This window comes from Mus musculus, chromosome 2 (genome assembly GCF_000001635.26).
Source record: "Mus musculus strain C57BL/6J chromosome 2, GRCm38.p6 C57BL/6J".
NCBI lineage: Eukaryota > Metazoa > Chordata > Mammalia > Rodentia > Muridae > Mus > Mus musculus.
The window spans coordinates 168,663,635-168,680,557 of NC_000068.7; the positions used below are offsets into that span (position 1 = coordinate 168,663,635).

Below are 16,923 nucleotides of genomic sequence, written 5' to 3' on the forward strand. Positions count from 1 at the left end.
TTGGAGAACCCTGACTCCTATGTACAGCCTGAAGGAAGCACACTGGTGACCGGATCTGACAGGAGCCCCGTGGCTGCGCTACAGTCTCATCTGATGTCTGAGACCTGTCAGACACCTTGTCTGACCTGCAGAACCAGGCTGAGACACTTCCACAATCAAACTCCTCACAACCACTCACCTGCTGGCAAGACACATGCAACAAGGCAAAGGGCTTTCCAGGGCTGGAGGTGGCTCAGTTGACAGAGTGTGGGCCCTGAGCGCACAAAGCCTTGGCCCAGCATGATCGGGGGCGGGGTGTGAGGGGGTGGGGGCCGTCAGAGATGACTCAAGGCTGTAGGGCTGCATGAGATCCCAGCAGTGAGGAAGAAAGGCGCCCCACTTCTCATAAAGCTTAGTTTTAAGGGAGTAGAGGAGACAAGTCTTTGGAGAGGGCTGACTTGATAACTGTGGTTAAACTAGGAAAAGGGGATACTGGGTCACCTGCTGGCCACTTGGCCACTTGCTAGACACCTGATCGCCTACTGGAAATAAGAGAAACCAATCATAACACCCTAAAAGGAAATTTTATCAGGTGCAAAGCCCTACTGAAATCCTTGGTTCGGCCAGATGGTGCGCTGTGAAGTACCTGCTGTCTTGCCTAGGATTGTGGGGTGACTGGTAGCCACACCCCAATAAGTGTCCCCAGGAGTCACGATCAGATCACACAAGACTAGCTCAGGGGAGGTCACAGTTCAAAGCACAATTTCCTGAGTGCAGACTGGTTGGCAGCCCTGTGTGAAGATGCGCCAGGGCCTACAGTCAAACCACTGGACTCCTGAGATGGTTCTCCAGGGGCTCCCAGGCAGCCCTGCCCACCTGTGTGGTCCCCTCAGGGGGCTCCCAGTTCTGCGTCTGCCAGGCCTGCTCCACACTGCCTGGGTGTCACCCTGGCTGACCCTGTTAGCCCCGAGGTGCATGCTGAACACATCAAGTCTGAGGTCCACTTCTACCTCCTCAGAGCCTCTACAAACAAGGAATTTCAAGCAAGCGGGTTCTCAATTTGCAAGACCCTATCTTCAGGGATGGTGAGGAACGCCTCAGTGGTTGAAGAGAACTTGGTCCAGGTTCGAATCCCGGCACTGACATTGCAGCTCAGGCCCATCTGTAACCCCAGCTCCAGGAGATAATGAAGCCCTCTTCCGGCCTTCTTGGGCATCAGACACACGTGTGCATGATGCGGTCATACACGCAGACAAACACCCACACACATTAAGCTTTTATTAAGAGAATTTAATCCTATCTTTAGACACCTTGACTTGGATGTCTAATCCAAATCAGATGTCAGATCTTTGACTTGGTCTCCCTTTGTGGAGATGAACTGACTTGAAATCAGCAAGAAGTCACTCTTATGAACCGACCCTGTTTTGTTTTCAGTCAGCCAGGATTATAAAGCTTTCAACTTGGAACAGTGAAGATCCAGATACACTTTCGCTATTTTATTTTATTTTATTTTATTTTATTTTGAGACAGGGTCTTATGTAGTTCAGGCTAGCTTCAAACAGCCGAGGATAGCCTTGGACTCCTGATCCCATTGCCTCCAGCTCCCAACTGCCAGGATTATAGGCTTGCACCATTATATTTGGTTTATGTAGTACTGGGGGCAGAACCCAGGGCCTTGTGCATGCAAGGCAGACACCCTACCTACTGGACCACACTGCCAGCCCTCATTCTCACCTTTCAAAGATTCCAAAGGTGAGTCTTTGAAAACCCCTCACTAAGCGTTATCACCTGGGTACAGAGATCCATCAGTGCTGAAACCTGAACCCCAGTGCAGCGGGCTCTGGAGGTGAGGTGGGGACTGAGAGAGGGAGAATGGCTCTCTGCTATGGGAGACAGTGAAAACAGTCTGGTAGAAACCACAAAGGGAAGCCCCTCCAGGCACCAAAGCTGCCAGCACCCTGATCTACAATCACAGCCCCCAGAACCCTGAGAAGTGAGTTTCTGTTGGTCACAAGGTGACCAGTCTGTGCTACAGACTAAGACACTGACATTCGATCATTTTCTCTAACTTTTTTTTTTAATTTAAAAGTGACAAATTAGTAAAGAGCCATACAAAATGATCCTGCCCTGTGTGTTTGTGCGTGTATGCATGTGTGTGTGCATGCATGTGTGTCTGTGTGTGTGCATGTGCGTGCGTGTTACACTTGGGTGCTTATGGAGGGATGGGGTGTGGCTCCTTTGATAGTGTTGAAACACTGCACATAAAGCCCTGGGCTCCATCTGCAGCAGTGGATAAAACAGACCATGCTGACACACACCCATCCCAGGACTTGGAGGTAGAGACAGAAGGATCAGAAATTCAAGACCTTCCTCAGCTACACAGCAAGTCTGTGGCCAGCCTGGGCTACATGAGACCCTGTCTCAGGAAAAAAAAAAGTTCTCTACAGCGGCAGTTCTCAATCCTGTGGGCCAAGACCCCCATAAGACCACTGGAAAAAGAGTTGCTTACATTGTGATTTATAACAGTGACAAAATTATAGTTATGGGGGTGAAATAACTGTTTTGGGGTTTCCACAGCCTGAGGAACTGTATTGAAGGGTCGCAGGGTGTGACAGGCAGGCAGGCAGAGAGCCAGGGCTCTAGAGTGAAAAAAGAAAAAGAAAAAAAAAAAAAAAAAAACCTGCTGAGCTGGGAGGTAAACATAAAAGGTGGACTATTTCCTTTTCCTAGTTATGGGATTTCCAGCAGAGGGCAGGGAGAGGCCCTGTACTCTGAGGCTGTGATCCACAGCTGACCATGAATGGACAACAAATTTAGGAGTTCCTGCTTCTGCAACAGGAAGACTCCCCTGTGACTAGCAGAGATTACTCCAGCCTGCTCCCCTGTGCTCCTACAAGCTGACCTTGGGATGCTACAAGGCTTTGTTGATAGTCTTCCTCCTGTCTCGTGGCACGTTTATATAAACACTCGGGTCATCTGTGTAGAAGGCAGATCTATGTAACATTAACAGTGGCTACAGCCTTTGTGAACTATAGCTTATTCTCCTATCTATATTATGCTATGATACGAGCTGCATTGAAAAATTAAGTTATTTTTTAAAAGAGGGCTTAAGGGGGCCGGTGAGGTACTCCCTAAGTGTTCCAGCCTGGTGATCTGAGTCCAATCTCTAGAATCCACTGAGGAGGAGGAGAACTGTTCCCAGAAGTTGTCTTCTGAGCTCCACATGTAACACCACAGTTGACGCTCTCACATGTATACACACACACACACACACACACACACACACACATATATATGAATGAAGCTGACAAGACAGTTTGGCAGATAAAGGTGCGTGCTGCCAATGCCAACAACTTGAGTCTCAGTCCCAGAACCCATACGGTAGAAGGAAGGAATTAACTCTTGAAAGTTGTCCTCTAAAGCCACGCATGCTCTGTGGCACACATAATAATAAACACACATGAGTAAATGTAATAAAAGTTTTTCTTAGTATTAGATTCTCCCAGACTGCGGAGGACAAGAAAAAGAAATCCCTCCTGTTGTTTTTAATCACAGATCAGAAACTTGGAGAAACAAGACAGATGACGAGATCGCCTCAGAGCACCCTCCCACGGCCCTAAAACAGACACAGCGACCCTGCATAAAGGAAGCTGGCAGGTTGGACCCGACGCTTCCACAGAGGGCAGAGCAGGCACACCGTGCAGAGCATCAGTATCTCAAACTCCAACGTCATCACACGCTCACACATGGTCCTGATCCCCAGTCACAAACTACCAAGAAAAAAATACCATCCTTTCCCACAGCCCAAACCCCGGAGGGTCCCAATTCTGTTCCTGAAAGACAAGGTGCAAAGGACTGAACCCAGGGAGCTGGAGAAGCAATGATGACGTCAGTTACAACAGTGGAGCAGAGCCCAGCCCCACCGCCCCCTCCACTTACACAGGGTCCCCAGCTCCCAGCACCCACATTTCCCTAAAACGCTTGTTTTGAGTATCAGTGGTCACGGACAAGCACGGTTTTTTGGGCTGAGCTACCCCACAGCACCACACAGAGTACAAGGAAGAGTCTTCCCCAGGGGCAAAGCGACAGGGCTTAAAGGGAGATATCCCAGTTTCCCTTGACCTATGGCTTAAGAAAAGGTTTTCACGGTGCTATATCCTAGCCGTGTGGGCCACCGAGCCCTGGTACCTTGAAGCCACTCCAACCTCATGCTATATGAGACACTGTCCACAAAACCAAAAACCGTTGCTGCTATCAGAAGCCAAGTCTTGTGGGCAGGAGGGAGGGAATTGAGAAGGCCAGGCACAGAGCGAACGTGGACAGTCAGGGTCCCACTGAGCAGTGATGGAGGAAGTGGTGTGGCTAAGACCCTTCCTTCCCAGCCAGGGTTACCTCATCCGGGCTGGATGCCTGGTACACTCGGCAGGAGTCCTCAAACTGCTTCTCAGCCTCAGCCTGGTCCGTCACACCATTGGACTCGTACACGGGTGTCACGTTGTGGCAGAGTGCAATGGCCTTCACAGCCTCGTGGACACGGCTGCTCATGGTCCTCCGAACCTTGGTGGTGACCGTGGGGCCCTTCTGAGCAGGTGGATCCTGGGATTGCTATGGAGAGGAGCAGAGAGACAAGGGGTCTGGACATGTTATGGTAACAGTGGTGAGTGTCTCCCTCCTGCTGTTCAGCACGTAGGACTCTGAGCTTATCCCCACGTGGGACCATGGGTTCAATCCCCAATACAAAACAACAGAGCTACCTAATTAAAAAAAATTAAAAAAAAAAAAAAAAAAAACAACAGAGCAACCAAGCAGGGTGGGAATCAATTGAGGGAGATGCTGACATCACCACACACCCATCCCATGGCTCAGTGTTCAGTCCTCTCTCTCAGTGCTGGGCCCATCAGACCAGCCAAGGCCGGTCTCCCCAGGCTCCAACATCATCTTTCCTCTCTGCCTCGGAGCCTTTGCCCCTCCCATACCCTCTGCCTGCAATCCTGCTCCCTCCGGAATTCTGCAAGAGTGGCTTGCCCAGTCTCACCACACACATCTCCATTTGCAGGTAAACTCGGAGAGTCCCTTTAAGCCCCTAACGCTCTCAGCCCCCTTCCCTCCTCACAGCAGGTAAGGCTTGCCATTCCCCTGTGCCTTGATTCCTTCACCTAAACCCAGCTGTTCTCCTGGAAACCTTCCTTCTCCCCACTGGCCCCAAGTTCAAAGGCCATCAAGTCAGTGTGGGTGAATCATCATGCCATCCTGTTGCCAGCAGCCAGAGCTGGCAGGAGAGGAGTTCCCGAAGGACTGAGAAAATCAACTATCTCCCTGTGCTCGGAGCTATGGCACAATTCACGGTGTCTGCCCAGTACGCACAGAGCCCTCAGCTCCATCCCCACCGTCCCATAAAATACGGCATGACACACCTGTCTTCCCATCACTGGAGAAGGAGAGGTAGGAGGATCAGAAGTTCAAGGAGGCTAGCCTGGGCTACCCTAGACCCAATCTCAGTTAATAACAAGCATACAAGCAATCCCTGAAGTAGGGGCTGGGGCAGTTCTCGGCATGTTTTTTTCTCCATTTCTAAGAAAACTAAATACTAAGGCCCAGCAAGATGGCTCAGTGGGTCAAGGTGCTTGATTCCCCAGGACCTACAGATAGCAGAGAACTGACTCCTGAAGGCTGTCCTCTGACCTCCACACGTGTGCCCTGGCACATGTACACACACACATGTACACCACACACAAATAGATATTAACTCAGTGGCGTCAAGCAGCTCAGAGTCACCATTCTGGACAAAGGGTTGCCTGTAAGAGCTAAACGGGAAGCGAGAGATGCTTATGGGGTCCCTGGATTCCTTGCTCCACTAAAAGCATGTGCACCCAGCAGGACAAAAGCCATGCAAGACTTTACCTCGCATGATGCTTAACACACATGACACACGGTTGGCCCAAACCAAGAACAGATGGCCTGGGAAACAAGAAGGTGATATTTACTTAAATGTTAATGCTATTTTTAGTAGGGGCTATTAGAGTCCTCGGATAATTAAGACAATTACTAAATTACTCTGGTCACTGTGTGCACACGCTGGGCTCTGGCTTCCTGCTCTGTTAACCTCTAGTGTCAAGAGCACACCAGTTGCACTTCCAGGTCAAAGGGCACAACATGGTAGCAATAATTAGAGCGAGGGATCAGGACTCCGGCTTCTACGGCTCATTAGCCGAGTGCTTTTAATTATGAAGATTTTTAACTTTAAAACTATGCAGAGGACTGAAGCCTTACAGAGACGCTCCCCCTGCTGGAGATGGCACTCTACCAATCTGTAATTTACCTTCTAGTAAATGCCTGTCACTGCGCCACCAAGCCCTGCTTTCCTTCTTACCCACACCCCTCTGCACCTGGACTGGAGTGTGACTGCAGATCAGGATCAACAGCGAAGCCTCCCGAGAGGCAACTGCCGGGGCTGGAGAGTGTGAACGGCGGAGGCAGGTGACTCCGGGGACAACAGAAGGAGCATCAGATTTCAGGGTGCCAGGCTAGCTCAGGCTAGCTCGGGCTAGCTCAGGCGGGGCAGCAATGCAGCACTCAAACCAGAGCTTCTGCTACTGTCTGGAACTGCTGCCCACCAGCTGCCCACCAGCTGTGGGGGCTGCGCTCTGGGAGAAACTCTCAAGAGAACCAGGATAGCCAGGTCCCACGAAGGCCACCATCCCAACCAGAAGCACTCCTCGGGCACTCAGAAGGTGTGGGCGGCGACGGCTCACACAGGCCACCTCTATGTCCTACTCTGCTTCCTGGTAAGAAATGGCCGTGAGGGCAGAAGCTACCTCTTCCGATTGCTCAGCCAATGGCTCCCTGACAGGAACTGAGCAGAGCTCGGTGGGTGGAGCATCTACCTCGCTTGCTCGAAATCCGTCTTGGGATCGATCCCGGTACTCCACTGACCAGGTGTGGGAGCACACACCTGTAAGCCCAGCACTCAGGGGTTCAGGCCAGCCTACACTACATCAGACTTTATTATCATTTTTATTTCTGTCTATTTGGGGGGGAAGGGAGGCATGAGTGCACATGCCACAATAAGTGTGTGGAGGTCAGAGAACAGCGTGTGGGCAGTGATCCTCTCCTTCTACCACACAGACCCCAGGGATGCAACTCAGGTCATCAGGTTTGGTGGCAGGCACCTTCACCAGCCTTTATAGGAGACTGTGTGTGTGTGTGTGTGAATATACATGTGTGTCTATATGAGTTTGTGTATTTACTTGTGTGTATGTATGTTTGTATGTGTGTGTATGTATTATGTCTGTGTATATATGTGTGTATGTGTGTATAGGTATATGTGTACATGTGTGTGTGTGTGTGTATGCGTATGTATTGTGTGTGTGTGTAGGTATATGTGTATATATGTGTGTGTATATATGTATTGTGTATGTATAGGTATATGTGTATATGTGTGTGTATGTATTATGTGTGTGTATAGGTACATATGTATATATGTGTGTGTGTATGTATTATGTGTGTGTATAGGTATATGTGTGTGTATGTATTATGTGTATATGTGTGTGTGTATGTATTATGTGTGTGTATAGGTATATGTGTATATGTGTGTGTGTATGTATTATGTGTGTGTATGGGTATACGTGTATATATATATGTGTGTGTGTATGTATTATGTGTGTGTATAGGTATATGTGTATGTGTGTGTGTGTGTGTGTGTGTGTGTGTGTGTGTGTCAGAGCCTCTGAGGACGAGCATCCTGCCAGCCTTTGACAGCTGCACACCTGCACATGGAAGACTTTCGCTCATCTGACCGTGTTCATTGGACACCTCTGCCTCACAGATCCCTTAGCCGCCACACATTTCTTCTTGCTTTAAAAATACCAAGGGAGGGGCTGGTGAGATGGCTCAGTGGGTAAGAGCACCCGACTGTTCTTCCAAAGGTCCAGAGTTCAAATCCCAGCAACCACATGGTGGCTCACAGCCATCTGTAACAAGATCTGACTCCCTCTTCTGGAGTGTCTGAAGACAGCTACAGTGTACTTACATATAATAAATAAATAAATCTTTAAAAAAAAAAATACCAAGGGAAAAACAAAAATAGACACAGCACCCACAGAGATGGGCGAAGATTCTTTTTGCCCTGGAGAAAACTCTCTGGTCCTGGGAGAAAGGCAAAAAAAATGCCTGTGTGCGTGTGTGTGTGTGTGTGTGTGTGTGTGTGTACTCGCGTATGTATGCATGTATTTAAAATATGTGTATCTTAGAACAGTGGAGGAGCTGGTAAGATGGCTCAGCAGGTAAAGGCAGTGGCCGCCAAGGCTGCCAACCTGAGTTCCATGCCCAGACCTCACGTGGTAGACAGAGAACTGAGCTGATGCCTCCAAAGCATCCGTGACTCCCATGAGCACGCCCCAACTAAAAACAGTAAGAAATATAAATGTCTTTTAAAAGTTTAGAGCACTAGACGTGTAGGCTTTAGGTTATATTTCAATTTTTATAATGGTATTAATAATCAAGCCGGGGGACTTCCTGCTGTCTCCCTAGCCTGGCAGGAACTGGCCATTTTCTTCTGTTTGTTTGGCCTTGTAGTGATAATCTAGAATTTCCTTTCCAGAATGTTTGAGACCACCCCTCTCTTTATGAGGTCCATTTAGTTACAACCACACTCTTTACACTGGTCACCTGGGCGCTTGTAAACCTCCGTTGGCAATCAGACACGCAGAGGATAAATAAAGGCAGGATTCCACTCCTCATTCTGTAGGACGGAGGTGACGAGGACCACACCTGACCAACTCCCACCTGATAAATTCCACGGACGTCCTGGGGTCAAGCTCACAAGTCTTAGGAAGAGGGCAGTGCTGTGTGAACTTGCAGGTGGAAGGAATGTCATGCAACCACACTGTAGTCTCCTCTCCCTGTGCCCCATGTGTCTCGGGGCCTGCAGATCACACACCACAGGTCTCGAGAGTAAGGTGGGCCGAACCTCACCCAGCTGTGCTCACAGTGGCTGCTCTCCCTGCCCTGTGTGGTCACTGGGTTCATCTGATGAAATGGGTGTGCAGGCAACAACCAGGGCTTCTAGCTCTGACCCTCACTATCCGGATTGGGGTTGCAAATGCCGCCCTAAAAGACTAAGGAGGTCCAGGCAGCTCAGTGTATGTGGCCTGCTCCCCAGAAACAAAACCAAAAACAACATGAGAGGGAGGTGGTGTCAGAGGGATCACAGCAAGCTTAAGACTGGCCTGGTCTACACGCAAAGTTTCTGGCATCCAGGGGCACAGCAAGACCCTTTCTCAACAAACACACAAACACACACACAAAGCAAGCAGTACAAAACCTGAGGAACAATGGGCATGCCACAACTGGCCATTTCTGGTGACTCACAAGCTTACTAAAACTTACTGAATTTGTACCATTACCATGGCTCAATGTTTTGGTGTAAAAAGTGTATCTCAGCAATTATTCAAATCCACAGAGTGGCTGGGCATAGTAGCACATGCCTTTAATCCCAGCACTCAGCAGAGGCAGGCAGATCTCTGTGAGCTCAAGGCCAGCCTGGTCTACATAGTAAGACCCTATCTCAAAAACATACATACATACATACATACATACATACATGCATGAAGTCATCTGAGCCTGTAGTTCAGTTGATAGAGGCCTGGCCTAGCACACACAAAGTCCCAGGTTGGATTCCCCAGCACCACATGAGCCAGATGTGGAAGGGACAGACATGTAATCCCAGCACTTGGGCAGTATGGGCAGATGAAGCAGCCAAGGGCATCCATGTTTATGTTATGAGTTTGTATAGCTAGTCTGGGCTAAAAATAAGTAATTAAAATGTGCGGCCATTGGCTCAAGTGCTGAGAGCAAGGCTTTACCTGGGTGTAAATGCTGAAGATGTGACTCTGCACTTCGTCCATGGAGTCCAGGCCGTAGGCCACCGTACCCAGGTGCAGCCGCTTGAACACCATCTCATTCTGGGTCAGGGTTCCTAGGACACAAGAGACACACGCGTTCCTTCAGGTCTCTGAGACTCAACGTCACGTGCCAGCCTTGGTGCTTCCCCCATGGAGGAGACAAGAGCGGGACCTACTCTTCTTTTGGAAAGACCATCCTACAGTCATGGGGACAGGACTGTACCGATTCCCTGAGGCTGCCACTCAGAGCGCCTGACTCGTTCCCTGCGTTAAGAGGGTGGCATATGGCACACACTGGGCCCATCAACCTGGATTTACACACTGACAAACAAGCAGACCCACATGACCCCCACACCAGCCCCACAGACACCACGCTCACAAGGGCCTGGTGCTCACAAGTCTGGAACCCAGTTCCTTCCTTGCAGTTCTGCTAACTTGGTGAGTGTTACGGGTCAGAGACAAAATGAATCCAAAGGCTCAACTGTGAAGGGAGATGGCTCAGGAGGGCGCTAACTTCATCAATGGATTAGCGCACTGCATTAGCACTGAATTGGAATGGGGGGAGGGGGAGGGTGCTCCTCCTCCTGGTATACTTTGTCAACCTGATAGTATCTATCTAGAATCACATTGGAAGAGAGTCTTTTTTTTTTTTTTTTTTTTGGTTTTTCGAGACAGGGTTTCTCTGTGTAGCCCTGGCTGTCCTGGAACTCACTCTGTAGACCAGGCTGGCCTCGAACTCAGAAATCCGCCCGCCTCTGCCTCCCAAGTGCTGGGATTAAAGGCGTGCGCCACCACTGCCCACTGGAAGAGAGTCTTGATAAGGAGTTATCTTGACCAGGCTGGCCCACGAGAATGCCTGAGGGGACTGTATGGACTACTAAGTGGTGCAGGAGGAACCAACCCACTGTGGGAAGCACCATTCCCTAGGCAAGGAGACCACCAGTTATGCAGTGAGCATACACATGTGCCTGTGTTCTCTCCGCTCTTGACTGTGATGTGCTATGATCAGCTGCTTAAAGCTCCTGCCTTGCTTTTCCCTGCCTGAGGCTGGGGCCTGGAACTGATCAAACCCTTTCTCCCCTAAGTTGCTTTTTATCAGTCTCTGTCATAGAAACAGAAAGTGTCTGTCGACATCACCACTGACACCAAACGCTTCCTCTTGGTGCACTAGGGAGGGAGAAAGACAGCTGCCACACCTCCCCCTCCTCTAGAGGGAGGGCAGGAGCTGACTGGAATCCCACCCACGCAGCCCCTCTGCCCCTGCAAAGGTATTCACCTGTCTTGTCTGTGAGCAAGTACGAAATCCTGCCCAGCTGCTCAGGAATTGTGCTGGAACGAACCACGGTCCCGGGGATTTTGGAATCCCTGCGGATCACCCAGCTGTACACGATCTTGCCCATGTCCAAGTTCACACGCAAGCTAGGCAAGAAACAGAGCAAAGGGTTAGCAGGGCATCGCTAAACCACACGGACCACTGCACTTGCATGCTGGGCACATGCAGCCAGAACCCCACCCAGAAGCAGGAGACGCCACAGTCCGCCGCGCAGCCCGCCACGCAGCCTGCCACACAGCCGTGTGGAAGCTTTTCCTTATTCATGACTGGTCCTTGGACAGGTGAGGTGGCTGAGGGGTGACAGTCCCCAGCCCACGCTCAGCATGCTGACGCCGGCCCCGCCCCAGCTCACCTGATAGGAATGATGTTGGAAAACAGGAGCAGGAAGCGGATGATCTGCAGGTACCAGCGGCCGGCAAAGTGCTGCAGGGCCACCATGACCAGCGACACCACCACCAGCGCACCAAACAGGATCTTGGTGAGGCAGTTCACCTCCAGGTCGAACAGGCCAATCTGGGGACAAAGCACAGGGCACAGAGGATCACGGTGCAGCCCACAGCCTGCATGGAGAGAGGACGTCTGGCTTCCATGAGCCAGCTTAGAGGACGCTATCACTGTAACTGCCTGCCTGCATGCTTGGGGCTGGGATAGAACTCAGGTACAGAGCTCACGTGGGCAAAGCCCAGGGTTCCAGTCAAACAAAAGGGAACGCCTGTGTTTGCATTCAAGTGTCTCAAAACGCAACAAGTGTGCCAAATCGGTAATGTCATAAAAATATGGCTCAGAAAAGGGCTCAGACTTCATGTCAGCCACAGGCGTAAGGATGGCCTTGACTGGAGTCCGGGGACACAATCCACTGTGCAGACCGACATGGCGAGCGTTTTCACAGCATACTGGTTTGTTTTATTACAAAGTCTTGCCTCTTATAACACAGATCAGCCTTGAAAGCTCTCTAGCCAACGATAGTCCTGAACTCCCAACTGCCCATCCCCACCTTGGGAATGCCAGGGTGAAGGGCTTGCAACACTCTGAGATGGGAAGGGGACAGGAAGGGTCACATGTGCAAGAGGAGAAGGAGATAAAATGTTGAGGGGACATCGACCTGCTGTGTGCTGACACGCGCGCACTCAGAGGTGTACACGCACACACACACACACACACACACACACGAGTGTGCACACACACAAGCTCACAGCTGACAATCAGCTAGTGAAAGGCAAATTTTGAACCCAATCCCTCCCCACCAGTGCCCACCATCAACGTGAATCAGCCTGTGCTTGGAGCCTCACATACCTTACTTCTGGGGTCGGAAGTATTCATGACACTCCGCAGTTCTCTGCCAGTGTAGAGAACAACGCCTACAACAGTGCCTGGAACGAGAAATCATGCCCAAGTGAGCATGGAAGGAGGGCGGGAGGGAGGGAGGGAAGGAGGGGGAAGAGGAAGGGAGAGGGAAGGAGAGAGGGAAGGTGAAAGAGAGAAAGGGGGAGAGAGAGGAAGGGGGAAGAAAAAGGGAAGGAGAGGGGGAGGAAGGGAGATAGAGAGAGGGAAGGAAGGAGGGGGAAGGAAGAGAAGAGAGGGAGGGAGGGAGGGAAGGAAGGAGAGGAGAGGAGAGGAGAGGAGAGGAGAGGAGAGGAGAGGAGAGGAGAGAGGCAAGGAGGGAACAGGGAGGGAGAGAGAGAGAGAAGCAGGAATGCAGGTTAACAAGCCTATCCCACCAGCTTGAGGACACTTTTCACATCCACTAAGAGTAAAGATTCAGTGTTTCTTTCTTTCTTTTTTTAATATTTATTTATTTATTTATTTATTTTATGTAATTATACTGCAGCTGTCTTCAGACGCTCCAGAAGAGGGCATCAGATTTCGTTACGGATGGTTGTGAGCCACCATGTGGTTGCTGGGATTTGAACTCAGGACCTTTGGAAGAGCAGTCGGGCACTCTTAACCGCTGAGTCATCTCACCAGCCCGATTCAGTGTTTCTATGGTTACCTACAGCTCTGGACAGGGCTGGCCTACGGAAGCAGCATCCTCTAATGGCAGGTGGGTCATGGGACAGGAGCTTATCTTGTGCCACTAGCCTTAGAAGCATCCGGAAGTTCCTAGAACATTCCTGTCTGTGTGGAAAACCTAAAAGCACCTCCCTCAGTCCCTGGCCCATTTCTTACCCAGTCCATCTGCACATCTACCTAACTTGGCCCCTTGAAGGAAACTCGTCCCCAGAACTTTCCTCTTCCTCCTCCCCCTCTTCCTCCTCTTCCTCCTCCTCCTCCTCCTCCTCCTCTTCCTCCTCCTCCTCCATCTTCCAGGTACACAAAGCAAAGCCCTCACTCCCTCTAAGAGGAAGCATACTATAGAAGAAACACAAGCAGCATGGTGTGTACAAAAACACTCAACCCAGCAAAGCAAGCATTTTCCCCACACTGCCAACACTCTCAAAGGCCGATGTCATCTGGTGTGGGCCAGAAAGGGGAGAGATGGACGGACAGCTGCACACACTGGTGGCTAGCGTGTAGAGTGGTATCATCTATTTTGATGGAAATTTAGCAGTACCGTGGAAGGGTAACAAAAATGTTCAGAGTCAGATGATAAGGAAGCCAAGAACTGTGTCTGTCAAGGCAAGAGGAAGATGCTACACCACCACCCAGGGGAGGAAGGGTGTGGAGAGAGGATGGTGGTGTGCGCCTTGTCAGAGCTGAGGGCATCCAGTGAAAGCTTAAGGTAAGGAGGGGCAGGCCTGTTGAGAAAACCTAAAAATGAGCATCGAGTTCTCCGCTGGCGAAGGCAAATGCCCGCCTCCCCCTCCCCCTATCCTCCTGGTCAGGACCACTGTGGCAAAGAAGTTTAAAGACATCTGTGAGGGGGGCCCCTCCTAACAAGGCAGGGTTGCAAGGGGACAAAGACCAGAGTCTAAAGTGCTTGGGCACGCCTGCAGTGAGCCACAATGAGGCTCCTCTCAGAGGCTGGGCAGGCAGATGGCCGAGCAGGAGGGCCCTGCCACATGGTACTCAGCAGGGGTACCCCACCCTCAGCCTGTGGCTGGAGCAGGTGGTAAAACAGCAGGAGCTCAGCCTGGGCCAAGCTGAGGTAGCCGCGCGGCCACTCCTCCTCACCTACACAATGTGGCCCTGACTGGACGCCCACGCCTGTGCGAGGGAAAGGGTGGTGAGAGGAACAGCACAGAGAGGTGCACGCCCTGCTCCAGCCCAGCCACGTGGGGTGTCACCAACATGGCTCCAGTCACCCAGTGGTCCCATGAGCTCAGCACCAAAGCTCTGTTCTCCCGAGAGATTGGTACCCCTGCTCTGTGTAGCTGTGACCCAAGGAAGAGGGACAGTCAGGAGGCCACTGCTGTGCCCCTATCTGGTCCACAGCCTGCTTCCCAGAGTGTGAGCTATCCATCCATCATCTTTTAATGAGTTGCTCATGTAGCTCAGGCTGCCCTCAAACTCACTACATACCAAGGATGACCCTGAACCCCTGGCCTTCCTTCCTCTACATCCTGAGTGCTCAGATGGCAAGTATAATCCCCACACATCTGTTTTACGTGGCGCTAGGAATCAAACCCAGGTCTTCACGTTTGCTACGCAAGCGCTCTGCTGACGAGTAACACGCGCACCACTTAGACCACGGTTCTAGTGGCACAGCTGTTCAGTGCAACCCTCACATGCGACACACATTCTGGCCTCTTTCTGTGCCCTCTCTCTCTTCCCGTTTCTCGCTCTCCCTGCGGCCTGAAGTCAGCAGTCCTGCTGATCCCCTCAGACTACCCTTTGCTTCACCGAGCTCCCAGAAGGCAGTGATCCTGACTGGTTCCTGGGTTATTTTGTGAGCCATTTATTTCACACAACCAGACAGATACGTGTCGAGCTTCTAAAAGGGAGGTCTGGAATAGTCACAGTAGTTCAGCGCTGCTATGATATCCCGGTGTTGATCTGGGGTCAGAGCACGTGAGCCAGACTGTAGACCAGATGGGCATTACCAGACACAGGGCACAGAGCTCAGGAGTGACTGTGTGCTGGTCACGTGCCAGGACAAGATCACACCATAGACTCGGGAGACGACCCACAAGCTAGCCCTTTGTTAGCCAGTCCGTGAAGAAACAAGCTAGAACTCAGGCCTCTGAAACACACAAGCTGCCCAGCCCCAAGACTCGCCAGTACCTTCCACTTCCATCTCCTGGCAGCAAATACTGGGTTGCCATGGCAACTGCATCCTCTGCAGATGGCTGGCAGCTAAGGCAGCTGGACCTTTGGTGCAACCTGGCAAGCTTCCCTGTTCTTTAAACTGGCACTGGGTAACAGTGGGCTGAGCAGCATCGGGAGGGGGTTTCACAAGGAACACAGTAAGGGAGTCCCTGCAGGCTGAGTCCAGTATCCCAGGGTAACGGCTGTGTTCACGCCACAATCTGAATACAGTTAGCTGTCAACCGGGTGGCACGCAGGGAAAGGAACCTGAGGTTGACAAGGAACACGGGAAATGCCCAGTTCATACTCACTCTAAATATTCACCTGCAGAAGGCGCGGCAGGCGGGACTCTAGAGCACAGAATGAGAAGGCGCGGCAGGCGGGACTCTAGAGCACAGAATGAGAAGGCGCGGCAGGCGGGACTCTAGAGCACAGACTGCCCGCCTGCTCTCTCGTCCCCATCAACAAGCAGAGCGCAGACCCGAGAAGTCCCATGAACTGCTTGAACTCTGTCCCTTTTCCAAGATCCCAGTTTGCCCACGCTCTTCCCAGGAGATGGCGCTCCAAGGCTGTGTGACCCTGAGCAAGAGGCTTGCCCACTCTGGCATTCAGTTCCATGGTCCATTAGACGTCTTTACCTCATTTTGTTAAATCCAGAACAAGGGAATGGTGGCAGAGCTCTGTAAAGTGCCTGTTGTATAAATGCTTTGACACTGACTGTCTCCAGGCAACAGACAGGCATCTCTCTATCCCCACCCCCCAAACAAAGGCCTGCGGGGAGGGAGAAATGGCGAGGAGGGGTAAGACACTGGACTGTCAGCTCTGCCGACCTGCATCGGATCCAGGAACCACACAGTAAGAGGAGAATGTGAGTCCTGAGCTGCCTCTAACCTCCATACAATCACCAGTGTGGTGCAGGCTGCTCCTAATTCAATTCCCAGCACCAACATGGTGGCTCACAACCATCTGCAATTCCCAGACCCAGGGAATCAGGCGCCCTCTTCTGGCATCACCTAGTAAGTGAAAAAAGAGAAGAGAAGAGAAGAGAAGAGAAGAGAAGAGAAGAGAAGAGAAGAGAAGAGAAGAGAAAGGAGAGAAAGAGAGAGAGAACAAGAGAGAAAGAGAGAGAAAGAGAGAAAGCAAGAGAGAGAAAGAGAACGAGAGAAAGAGAGAGAAAGAAAGAGAGAAAGAGAACAAGAGAGAAAAAGAGAGAACAAGAAAGAGAGAGAGACAGAAAGAAAGAGAGAAAGAGAAAAAGAGAGAAGGAGAAAGAGAGAAAGAAAGAGAAAGAGAGAGAGAAAGAAAGAATGAGAGAGAGAGAAAGAAAGAGAAAGAAAACTTGAAGAGAAAGAAAAATATAAGGACTATGACAGAAAAAAATTGACCCTGTGGAAACAAAGATGGCTAAACCCCCAGGCAGTTGTAAAAATGGTAACACTGTTTCAGGTTTTGTTGTTGTTTTGGTGTTTTGTTTTGTTTTGTTTTCACTGGCTATCCTAGAATGTAGATCAGGCTAGCCTCCAA

At 50.8% G+C, this 16,923-nt stretch overlaps 1 protein-coding gene across 9 annotated transcripts in view; it reads right to left on the reverse strand.

Moving 5' to 3' along the window:
* The window catches only part of Atp9a (ATPase, class II, type 9A), a 107,933-nt gene that overhangs the window by 29,197 nt on the left and 61,813 nt on the right, over positions 1–16,923 (reverse strand). For 8 of the 9 annotated variants that reach the window (XM_017315066.1, XM_030246882.1, NM_001289446.1 and 5 more), the window contains exons 10-14: positions 12,508–12,584; positions 11,567–11,727; positions 11,158–11,300; positions 9,843–9,955; positions 4,372–4,584 (exon numbers count right to left, since the gene is read on the reverse strand). In XM_017315066.1, the coding sequence (XP_017170555.1) occupies positions 4,372–4,584; positions 9,843–9,955; positions 11,158–11,300; positions 11,567–11,727; positions 12,508–12,584 (707 nt within the window). Of the gene's footprint in view, positions 1–4,371; positions 4,585–6,365; positions 6,774–9,842; positions 9,956–11,157; positions 11,301–11,566; positions 11,728–12,507; positions 12,585–16,923 lie in introns of those variants that run through there. The other variant, XM_017315067.1, reaches the window with a different exon arrangement.